General features: G+C 40.6%; 1 protein-coding gene across 1 annotated transcript in view; it reads left to right on the top strand.

The window, feature by feature from the left end:
- Positions 1-12442, top strand: part of LRBA (LPS responsive beige-like anchor protein) — a 634690-nt gene that overhangs the window by 119044 nt on the left and 503204 nt on the right. The window contains exons 23-29 of the mRNA XM_038755081.1: positions 1280-2323; positions 3509-3684; positions 4546-4699; positions 7594-7774; positions 8906-9033; positions 9502-9609; positions 11365-11536. Of these exons, the coding sequence (XP_038611009.1) occupies positions 1280-2323; positions 3509-3684; positions 4546-4699; positions 7594-7774; positions 8906-9033; positions 9502-9609; positions 11365-11536 (1963 nt within the window). The remainder of the gene's footprint in view (positions 1-1279; positions 2324-3508; positions 3685-4545; positions 4700-7593; positions 7775-8905; positions 9034-9501; positions 9610-11364; positions 11537-12442) is intronic.

Below are 12442 nucleotides of genomic sequence, written 5' to 3'. Positions count from 1 at the left end.
TTGTTTGCCAAGCAAATATGTTACTGTGAAGTATTAATAAGAGGACCTGAATAATGGTAATCCTCTTTTAGAGGCATCGTGGCTCTACTAGTTAGGAAAATACTTGGAGAGGGTCCCGATGAGACCCACAAAAATTGCTAGAGGTTGAAAAACAAAGGTAAAGGATTTTGATTCTCCAACCTAGCCAGGAAAAGCCTGCGGGATTGCTTATTGTTGAAACCTATGAAGCGTTGCTAGTACAGTACCCAATAAATATTGTTGCCTGGCTGGCTGGAGGAAGATAATCATCTGCTTTTCCTTTTTACTGACGGTGAAAAAAGAAGAAATAGTTTTGCATTTCAGCAGGGTTAAGCTGTAGAAGGGCGTATCAGGCTGGGCCAGAGGTATAGGACTGCGTCACTTTGCAAGCAAAGTTGCTGTGCTCTTTGTCATCTTAGGTTGTTTTGCCTTTGTGTTTTAAATCAGATCCCTCCAGTGCCCCGCCACGAGCCTCCCAGCATACCGTTTAGATTGTGAGTCCCCTGTGGGCCGGCAACTGATTTGTCTTTATTATTTTTTACGTTATTTCCTAGCTCTTTATGCAGTGCTTTGCACACCGTAAACATTCAATACATTTAAAAGGCGCCACCGCAAAGAGCAGTTTTGCACATGCAGAAGTCTGAGTAAGTTCATTAGAGCTATAGCTCTCAGCCTTAAAATAGGGTAGAACCAGGCAGACATGATTCCTTGTTGGGAGTTAGGACAAAAGAACATTGATAGATTGGTTTGGGCCATGAACTTTTGTCACTGGTGTGGGCTCTGCATTTTAGACAGGTTTGCTAGACCCCAGAACAATTTGGGAGTCAGCATTGTGGTATCATTTTCTGTAGGTCTCCAAAGATATTTATACATATCCTTACCTGCTAACCTCTCTGATATCAGGAGGCTTGATTAGAGAGCTTCTTGAGTTCTCTAACAACCTAATAATTTGTGAGAATTTTTTCTACACATAAATGTCTCATTCTTCATTTTAAAATTATTGACTAGGTACAACTTGTACTCTCTTGTACTCTTCCAAGCTCTCAATACAGTGCTTTACACACAGTAAGCACTCAATAAGTATGACTGAATAAGTGAATGAATTTAGGATCAATCCTAATAAGTATAATCTTGCATATTAAAAATGACTCAATCCTAGGATATAATGTGAGCTAAATTTGGTTTTCCTTATTGCAGCCTCCCTACTTTGTGTTAAATGAGTGGCCTTTGTCGTATAGTTATAATCTTCTTTTCTGTTTAGGTCTCCTTTGAAATACACAAAGAAAACTTGACCAACAGCCTTAGGGACTTCCAGGGAAGAGCTGGTAAAGAAATAGGCCTGGGTCCCTCAAGCCCAGCGCTGTCCGTCTCCAGCAATAGCCGAGCAGTTGAAGCCGCAGAAGGGTCCCAGAAATTAGAAGTGAAAGACTCTATTGCTGCCACCTTCATTGCTGGAGATGGTGACAGAGAGCTTCAGAAGACCGAGTTGACAGAATCCTCATCCCACGTTGAACTACAGAGTGATCCCTCATCTGATGAAGAGAGGAAACTGGAATCAGAAAGAAGTCAGCTGGCAGAGAAAGTCTGTTCAGATGCAATGCCGATAAACGAAGCTGTGAAAGGAGTCGTTTCTGAAGTAGCTCCTGATGCTTCTCTTGATTGTGCCGAGACATTAGGGCGGGAAGCGGTTGCTAACGAAGCGACCGGAGTCCCCCATGTTGCTTCAGAAGAAGATGTTTCAGAGGCGTCTGAAATATTAGCTCAGCCCGTGTTAGAGGAGGACACTGTTGCGGAGCTCCGCGAGGAAGGTGGCCAGGCCACGGAGCACCCGGAGGAGGACAGCTCATCTTTTCCTGAGAAAGATCTCGATTCCAAAGCCAGTGATGAACCCTGCTCCTCCAGGACCCATAGCGAGTTAATACCGCCGACAGATGAGCCTGTTCCGACAGATGAGCCCGTTCCTGACAAGCAGTCAGATTTGGAATCCAAAGATTCTGAAACCTTAGATAGAGGATTTGGGTCCGCGGCCTCACTAGAGGCCAGTGCTCCCCAGGGGAAAGAAGTGATCACCCACACCGAACTGAATCAAACGTTGGAGGAAGGGGAGAGAAAAGCATCTTGCAGTGCCGGTGAGACAAAAGCAACTGTTGATAATGGACACGTAAACAATTTTGAAAGTTTTGAAACTTCTGAGAGAAAGATCGCCAAGTTGGATGTTTCGAATGTGGCTTCAGATACAGAGAGACTGGAACTGAAGGCTAACGTGACCGTGGAAGGTGCTCAGCCTCAAAAGCCCTTACCTGAGGTAGTATTTGTTTACTTCTTGGGCACGAAATTAACTTGGGTAATGAAACAAGGCTCTCCATAACACCGTCAGCTTGTTGTGGATTTCATTCAGGTGTTTTAGGTATAATGTGGCTGGATAAAATTTTAGCTGAAATGACAGAAATGCTTCGACACCTCAAAAGTTAATGTCCAAATCCGTGAATTCCAAGATAATTTGTTTTACTTTAATTTTTTTATGACAGCTCTCAGAATGCACATAAATTCCGCATGGAATTGAGACTTTAAAAAGTGCCTTGTGGTTTCTAGGAATTTTACTTTTAATCAATCAATCAACCAGTCGCATTTATTGAGCGCTTACTGTGTGCAGAGCACTGTACTAAGTGCTTGGGAAGTACAAGTTGGAAACATATAGAGACAGTCCCTACCCAACAGTGGGCTCACAGTCTAGAAGCAGCAAATGGCTTCCAAGCCAAATTAATGATCTCCGTCCTTTACAAATGGAAGAGAAAATTAATTCTCCAGATGGATTTAGATTGAAAAGTTGGAGTTAGGTATCGAAAAATAAGATGTTGTTGATAAAAATGAGGTTGAAGAAATTTAGATCACTTAGGAAAAAAATAGTATTTTATTAAATGGCAGGAGTTGCCTGTTCAAGGATACTTCAGATGATCTTTGGTTTGGCTCTAACAGGCAGGATACTAGTAGCTTCCACACTGAGTCAAAATATGCCTTGTATTTTTGCCTTCCCCATTTTACTGTGCTAGCACCATAGTCTCCTACAGTCCCAAGACTACCTGCATTTTTATGGGCAAATGAATAGGACAAGTCTATAAAAGCTGCTGAACTGATTTAAAAAATAATGAAACTATGCTGTTTTTAAAAAATAAAACACAGGCACCATTTTTAGGTCATAAGGCTGATAATATATCTGCGTATTAAAGCAAAGATGAGCAGATTTGTTTAAAAGTAGTATAATTTATAGGATAGAGTAAGTTACCTACATTTAGATCTTAACATTAATTGTTATTTGCCAATTAAATACTTAAGTGACACAACAGGACTATGTCTGGCGAACATGGCCTTCATAATAGTAGCCTAAAGTAATTTTCTCCCAATCTTTGTGGTGTGCCAAAGGTTCATCGTGCTAGAATCTGCTTCTGAGAAGGAAGTCATTTCATATATATCTTCTATTTTCTGTACTTAGGCATCAAGACAGCAAGAACAATCAGGTCATGAGGTATCAGCAGCATCTAATGGACAAAGTAGAGATTCTCGGTCTACTATGTTTCGGATTCCCGAGTTCAAATGGTCACAAATGCATCAGCGTTTGCTCACCGACCTGTTGTTTTCAATCGAAACAGATGTACAGATGTGGAGAAGGTTTGTCCTGTCGTTTGCTTCAAAGATCTATATCCCATCCATGTACTGTGTTTAACCAAGAGACCATGTTACATTGCTGAAGCTCTACCTCATCCTGCCTTTTTCCAATAAGCTTGAAAATTTTAGAGCGGAGTAAGTGTATTGAATGTATTTAATGTAATAGTTATAAGTGTAGGGTTTCATTTATTCCCCTTTCTACTCCAGATGTAAAAATGTAAATGCTAAAGACTTTCCTAACGGTAGAATTATTCTGACTGTGAAAACCAAGCGTAATGGTGATGCCATGTGTGTGAATGGAACCGATTGGCCCCATTCAGTTAGATATCCATATGCTTCCCATGCCATCACAGATTTTATTGACTTGATAATTTTCCCCCTTCATTTTCTGTGAGTGCTAGAAGGGTATTTAAAGGAGTTTTTACAGTGTCCTTAAGTCAGTGTTACTTGAGTTTTTTGTTTTGAGTATGAAGGTCAACTTTGATACACAGAACAGGACTGGATTGCGAGGAAGTGTATGAAATGGTTCAGCGCACTAGTGAGTATGAATAAAAAACCTTTGACCTGGAATTATCTGTTGCATGTCAGGAAGCTTCCAAGCATGGGTGCCTGGTAATTCTGTTGCCGAATTGTGCTTTCCAAGAGCTCAGTACAGGGCTCTGCACACAATAAGCGCTCAGTAAATACGATTGAATGAATGAATGAATGGTAAACTACAGCAGTCTTCAGCTGGGGCCATGAACTTTCCTCAGTTTTTAAGGTGACTCAGTATTCCGAAACATCACCCTTGCACTTCCTCCCCTCACAAATCCATGCTGTGACTTCAGAATATTGACCAATAAATATAATTTTCTTTCTGGACAGCCATTCTACAAAGACGGTTATGGACTTTGTAAACAGCAGTGATAATGTCGTCTTCGTACACAACACAATTCATCTCATCTCTCAAGTGATGGACAATATGATCATGGCTTGTGGCGGTATACTGCCATTGCTCTCAGCTGCTACCTCTGCTACAGTAAGGACTTCACATTTTCTTTTTTATTATTATTAATAATAATAATAATAATAATAATGATAATGGTACTTGTTAAGCTCTTACTATGTGCCAAGCACTGTTCTAAGCACCGGAGAAGATGCAAGTTAATCAGGTTGGACTCAATCCCTGTCCCCCATGAGGTTCATAGTCTAAATAGAAGGGAGTAGGATTGACTCTCCATTTTACAGATGAGGTAACAAAGGCACAGAGAAGTTAAGTGACTTGCCCAAAGTTACACAGCAGGCACATGGCAGAGCTGAGATTAGAACTCAGGTCCATTGACTTCCACGCACATGCTCTTTCCACTGGCTCATGTTGCTTCTGTAGTGGACAGTGCTTGGAAATTGGAGCTTGCTAATGAGTCGAAAGTAGAGACTAGTAGTCCTTGGATGCTGACACTGACCCATCTGAACTATAATTCAATTCGCTGTGAAACAGTTTACCAGAAAGATCCTAGATCAGCAAAGAAATAAGTGTGTTGTCAATGTCTGAGATTTCTTAAGAGTGAGAATCTTCTAGTGATGATAATTCCCCAGAGTTGCCTTAGGAAAAAATGCTAGAATTTATTATTATTAATAATAATAATAGTTATTATTATTATGGTTGCTGGCTGAACACACTCTCTTTACCAGTCGTCTGTTCTTTTTCCTTCCTATTGCCTTTTCTACTTACTTATCCAGGCTTCAACTTAACCCTTCTATTTCTCTCCCACACTTTCGTTTCCTCCTCTGTCTCACTCATCCGCCTTTTGTCTTTTCTTTTTTCACTCTTTTATTTGCCTACATCCTATTTTGAACATTTTTGGGATAATACTAAGTTGCCCAGGGTAAGGAGGATGGGCTGGAATATTTTAGCGGTAGCCTAGAGTATCTGCGATGTTACTTGATGGCCCTAGCTTTCGTGGAATTTATTATAGCCTAGCTATGTCAGGTGTTCAGTGGAAGAGAGAGAGGGTGAAGAGAGAGCTCCACTGGTAGTTCAACCATTTGTGAGTGGGTAAAACGGATATGCAGGGAGTATGAGAGGATTATTCTAGCAGGAGTTTTTCAGCCAGTAAAGAAGTAGTTGTTGAGGAGAATGGGCTAGCTGTCTTAGAGAATAGGTCTGTGCCATCTTGGGCCAAGAGCTAGAACAAGTCGAGTGGCAGTGAGATAGTGTTAGAGCTCTTAGGGGCCATTTGCCTGAAGTGTCCCGTCTGGGAACCACTTATTAGGTTTTGAAAATCTTGATGGGTCATATTCTTCCTGACTCATGTAGGGAGAGGAAGAGATGTTTGTTTAAGAAGTAAAAATGGCTGTATTTAGATCTGCAGCAGCTCCATATTAGTTCTGGGCTGCTGCAGATAACAGCACGACTCCTCACACCACTATTTTATTCTGCAGTGTGTAGGGATTTTTCTTTGGATATATAGCAGGCTTAGAGCCAGATAGGAGCTCTGCAGATGGAAGTACAGCCATATCTGCCTCTGGGTTGTATCTTGGCCACTTCTAGACTTGACACTAAGAGGAAAAGTAGACTTCTGGAAGCTAGAAAAGAATGGCATGAGACCTTGAGACCCGAAGTAGCCGGGCAATCTGCGGAACATAGTGGTGGAAACGTTAGGCTGGGATCATTGGAAAATCAAGGACATTGTATTGAGGGATCATGAAGTGGATATATTTAGTGGAAGGCGGAGTCCGGGGGTACCAGCAATAATGAATAGCATGATAGTTCATTGGTGGGAGTTCAGTCTAGACATCAGTTTTATTTTCTGCCTAGGAAAACTGTGGTGGTGGAGCAAAGATGGAGTAGGTGATTTTGGATCCCCTTTTCCTTTCTCTGTCATCCACTCTGACAGTGTACCCCCTCATCCCTCCATGCTTTTCTTTTCCACATTGTGGCCTCTCTGAGATTCTGCGTTTTTTTCCATCCTAAGCATTGGAAACAAAGAGAGGTGGTGGCCAGGGGTTGCAGTCACCCTGTCGCCCAGCCTCACACTAATCCTTTTCCTTGATCAATCAGTCAATCAATCAATCGTATTTATTGAGCGCTTACTGTGTGCAGAGCACTGTACTAAGCACTTGGGAAGTACAAGTTGGCAACATATCGAGACAGTCCCTACCCAACAGTGGGCTCACAGTGTAGAAGGGGGAGGCAGAGAACAAAACCAAACATATTAACAAAATAAAATAAATAGAATAGGTATGTACAAGTAAAATAAATAAATAAATAGAGAATAAATATGTACAAACATATGCATATATACAGGTGCTGTGGGGAAGGGAAGGAGGTAATCAATCAATCGTATTTATTAAGCAATTACTGTGTGCAGAGCACTGTACTAAGCGCTTGGGAGGTACAAGTTGGCAACATATAGAGCCAGTCCCTACCCAACAGTGGGCTCACAGTGTAGAAGGGGGAGGCAGAGAACAAAACCAAACATATTAACAAAATAAAATAAATAGAATAGATAAGGACAAGTAAAATAAATAGAGTAATAAATATGTACAAACATATATACAGGTGCTGTGGTGAGGGGAAGGAGGTAAGACGGGGGTGATCCTGCAGTGGCTGCTGCTGTGGAGTAATCCTTAGAATTTGTCACAGCTGGAGTTGAAAGATATGTATAGGCCACATTAAACTCCTTCTATTTAGCGTCTCCCCTGAGGGGAGGCCTTTTTTGGGAGCTAGAATAGGCCGCCTCGGAGGAAGAAGAGACATTGAGCCCCTTCCTTGGCTAGGCCCGGGCCCGCCACCGACTCCTTCCACACTTCCCCGCCCCATTTTGCCTTGTAATATTCCAGAAGTGGGATTGATCCTCATGAACTGTCCTTTATAAAATTTAGGCATTGGGGGAAATTCTTCTTGGAAAATCAAATTTTGCTCTTCCACAGCACGAATTGGAGAATATCGAACCAACTCAAGGTCTTTCGATAGACGCTTCCTTGACATTTCTCCAGAGGTTAATCAGTCTTGTGGATGTGTTGATTTTTGCAAGTTCTCTAGGCTTCACTGAAATTGAAGCTGAGAAAAATATGTCCTCCGGAGGAATTTTGAGGCAGTGCCTCCGACTTGGTAAGTGAAAAGAAGCAGGAAAGATTAAAATTACGTGGTTTTTAAAATTTAAGCCAATTGTATTAAAATTTTCATTTAGTGTGTGATTTTAAGTAGTTATTGAAAAGTTGCTGTCAGGTTGTCCCAGTTAGAAAATGACTTTTAATGCTCTTTGAACACTTCATTTTTAGCTCTGATTTAGCAGTGTGTTTGAATGTAAAACTTAGAATTACAAAGGAATGGCCTTTATTTTGCCTAGCAGGCTGCTTACCAAGTTTGTAATCGTTGCCAGGCCACACTTATGGATACATTGGGGATCGAGAAAGGGTTGCTTGAGAGGCAGAACCAGCTCTATTTACACCTACAACAGATCCTAACTGGTTCTGAGCGTGACAAAAATGAAATCAACAACCTCCTCAAACTGTAGCCTTCCACTGTGTCTGGGCATGGCTGATTATATGTCACTCAGAGTCAATTAGGAGCCCCTGCAGATTGAAACGTAGCTGTTCTTCCTTGCTCATTGCACCAGGAATAATCATCTGGGGTGGGTGGGTGGTGAGGAGATGACATATATGGCCCATAGACTCCGTTTGGCCTATCCCTGCCTTAAAATAGAGGATTTCAAATCTCAAGTGAAAGCATTTTCAAGCAGTAATAACTTCTAACAACTCCCCAAATTTAAGAAACATGGGGTAAATAATTTACCATCCCAGTTGGTGAAGTAGAAAGTACAATAATTTTGTATCCTTGGATGAAGAAGGAACTAGGAAATTGGAGGGGACAGGTACCATATTTTCATTAGAAATGAAGCAATAGTTGTCAATAAGCTATTATTGATCATTTGTCCCCTAGGGATAGGTCTGAAAGCAATCAGATATGTGGAAAAAAATGAAGAATATATGAAGATGGGTGTATGAGAAAAATATTTGTCCATTTTAATTGTATTTTGGAAATGACTGGCTCTTGTTGCGGTGTAACACCATTTAGTGCGAAGGTGAAATTTCAGATGTTAATTCTGACAGTGGAGTTTGGTTTTTTTAAGTTAATTTGAAGACTCAACAGTAGCACCATAATCTAATTCACATTGATATGTTTAAGTAGAAGTTACTATTAATCTCAACTCAGATACTCCCCCCGCTTTTCATTTACCAGTTTGTGCAGTGGCAGTACGGAATTGTTTAGAATGTCAGCAACATTCACAAGTGAAGCCTAGGGGAGAGACACTGAAAGGCCATAAAACAATGCCGAGTCTGATAGCCATGGGGAAATCTGCAGCAAAGGTAAGCATACAGTATTAATTAGTTTTAAGCAAACATACATACTGTAATCTCATGTTTTAGATCTCTAATTTATTTTCTTTAACCCCTTTAACACGAACGAAATCTCCAGGCAAGTAACAACTATGACAGAGGTCTAATGCAGTTATTTCAAACTATAAGCATACCACTCAAATATTTATGTATTTAAACCACACAGTTACAATTTATCTGTGCTTAATCGTTTCTGCTTCTTTTCCAGATGTTTATTTTTCTAGGTTCCCCTGTATCCTTTTCCTTCACATAGATAATTTGTATAGCTTCTAAGGTCTTTAAGCTCACTCAGCGATGCTCAGTAGCACAAAGCCAGGCGTACTGGCTTTGGGGCCAAATTTTTTTTTCCAAATGGAATCAAGGGGAGCTTTTCACTGTAACGCTTTATGTTTCTTGATCACCTGTCTGTTCTCAGAAATCGGTTTATTTTTTAAACAGAGTCCTTTGGATGTTGTGACTGGGGGTATATCTCCAGTACGCGACCTTGACAGACTTTTACAAGACATGGATATTAACCGGCTTAGAGCAGTAGTCTTCAGAGACATAGTAAGTTTCAGTATTTCATTTGCTTTGTAGCTTTGCTTTGTCTTTTAGCAGCCTGGTGCAAGCCAACAGGTTACACGAACCCGAGAGGCAGTGTGGCCTAGTGGAAAGAGCACAGGCCAGGAAGTTAGAAGGACTTGGGTTCTAATTCCAGCGCCGCCACTTGCCGGATGTGTGACTTAGGCAATTCACTTCACTTCTGTGCCTCAGTGATGTCTTCTGGAAAATGGGGTTGAAGATCGTGGATTCCTTGGGGGACACGGATTATGCCCATCCTGATTAGCGGCGCTTAGTATAGTGCCTGGCTCATAGTTAGCACTTATCAAATACCATTAAAAAAGCCCACAAACAAATCAATATAAAAGTAGCTGGCTTGAGAGTGATGCAAGCTGTAAAATAACCGAATTATAACCCATCAGTGGTATGTATTGAGCGCTTACTAGAGTACAGAACAACAGAGTTAAGACGTGTTCCCTGTCCATGGTGAGCTTACAGTCTATAGTGGATCATGGAAAGCAGCCCTTAACCCAGTTTTATCATCATCATCAATCGTATTTATTGAGCGCTTACTGTGTGCAGAGCACTGTACTAAGCGCTCATGAAGACCCAGAGTACAAGAGCATAGGCTTGGGAGTCAGAGGTCGTTAGTTACAATCCTGGCTCCTCCACTTGTTTGCTGCAAGACCTTGGGCAAGTCACGTCATTTCTCTGGGCCTCAGTTACCTCATCTGTAAAATGGGGATTAAGACCATGAGCCTCACGTGGGACAGGGGACTGTTTCCAACCTGATTTACCTTGTATCTACCCAGCACTTAGAATAGTGCTTGGCACATAGTAAGTGCTTAACAAATAGCACAATTCTTATTATTATATAAGGGAGGAATATGTCTGCGTAATTATTCCTGTTGCCCCGGTTATATCTTCCTATGGGACTAACAGTGAAATATGTGACTTTGGCATTTGACTGGTTTTCTAAAAACCTCCCCATTCATGAAAAATAATGAAATCATTTTAATTATGGGAATCAGATCATTGGAAATTAAGCAGTTTTAGTTAGTCTCCCGCTTTAATGGGTATGTAAATTGCTTGTTCTTTTAAAACCAAATGAGCTCATAGTCCCAGTTAGGGTCAAAAAATAGGTACTGTATTCAGAGTGTTTTGGTTTCTGAATGGAGTAAGATGTGCAGAAATTACACTGTAAAGGAATATATCCTCATTTCCTTGGCAATTTCATCTAAATGGTCTCAGAAAATGGGTATCATATTTTTCGGGACCTTCAGGAGGAACATGCCACATTTTCTAATTTGCCATTAATCAGGCAGGTCTTTGTTGCGTCTAGCCTTAAATCCCTCTGTTTTGGACTAGTTTGTCTTGAACTGTCACCAGGGGAGTAGGAATAGAGTTGACTGTACTCCTGCCTTCCTAACTAGCAATTCAAATATAACACCCAAAAGACTTTTGCTCAGATTTCCCACCCCATGTATAACAGACCATTTTATTTCATTTTTTTAGACAAGCTTTCTGACCTGGACCCACTTACCTCCCAAGCTCTCCATAGTTATTTCAAATACTATATTAATCTAGCATTTTAAGACATTATAGCTTCTAAGGGTTTGACTTGCATTTATGCCTCACCACAGTCATTTATGTCTAAGCGCTTTTTTTGTATGTGTGTGTATCTGAAGATATTTCAGCATACATTTTAACTTTGGACATTGTTCAGAAAACTACAGTGGAAAATGACCTTTTCTTTTCCAGGAGGATAGTAAGCAGGCTCAATTTTTGGCATTGGCCGTAGTGTACTTTATCTCTGTCCTCATGGTGTCAAAATACAGAGACATTTTGGAACCTCAAAATGAGAGGCGCCAACCTCAACATGACCAGTTGTTCAAGGAAACTGATATTGGAAGTGGGGATTTAGCACCTACTGGTAAGGTTGTCTCACTCTACACTGTCAAATTGTGCCTACATTGAAGTTTCTAGATTTATAAATATGGTATTAAATATGTTTTAAAAGTTAAGAAAAGGTTCCCTGCTAAATTAGGATCGCACAGAAGATTTCAAGAGAGAGAATACTCAGTTCCCTTTTTGTGTAAAGGTAACATTCCTGACAAATTGCACAATCACTCAGTCTACTGGGGGCGAAACTGTATATAAGTGCTTCTGAGGATACCACAGAAGCTAGACAAATTGTGGTTCTTTCCCTTCAGGGAGCTTAAAATCTAAAGAAATCCATATATGTGACATGACAGAACCAGGGTAGTAGCTGTTTGGGAGGAGACAGAGGTGGAGTCCCACATTAAGGTAGAGTCATATTATTTAGTAGAGCCCGTAGTAGTCAACGTAGTGCCTGTGCGTTCAGGAGTTTCCAACGTCGCATCATGCTCTATCCGGATAGGTACAAGTTGTTGGAAAAACCTTCCCTAATTTCTCTATTGAAAATGTGTAGTAAAAATGCACACTGTGGAAAGAACTGCCTCCATATTTTACGGCAGGAGTCCCCATGCAGTTTTTAAGCCTTCTGTAATTGCATTGGGAATACTGTCCAAACTAATTTGACCTGTGACTCCCTGAGAATATAATTGAGAATTGCTGTTCAATGCAGAATTGTGTGTATAATGCATATATTGTCAAAATAAAAGTTAGGGCTAGAATATATTTAATTTTGAAGTGGAAGTACTAGTGATTACTTTGCATAGATCCAGCTTTTGTAGTTGAGATACTCTTGCATCATATGTAGACTTTAGGTGAAAATTTGATTGGTGTGAGAGAAGTAATTGTACATTTTGAAGAAATTAATTGAATTTGTCTTTTTCTGATTAGTTAATTTTTTGTT

Source organism: Tachyglossus aculeatus, chromosome 12 (genome assembly GCF_015852505.1).
Source record: "Tachyglossus aculeatus isolate mTacAcu1 chromosome 12, mTacAcu1.pri, whole genome shotgun sequence".
Taxonomy (NCBI): domain Eukaryota; kingdom Metazoa; phylum Chordata; class Mammalia; order Monotremata; family Tachyglossidae; genus Tachyglossus; species Tachyglossus aculeatus.
The sequence above is the reverse complement of the archived record's forward strand: the minus strand, read 5'-3'. Positions and strand labels throughout refer to the sequence as shown.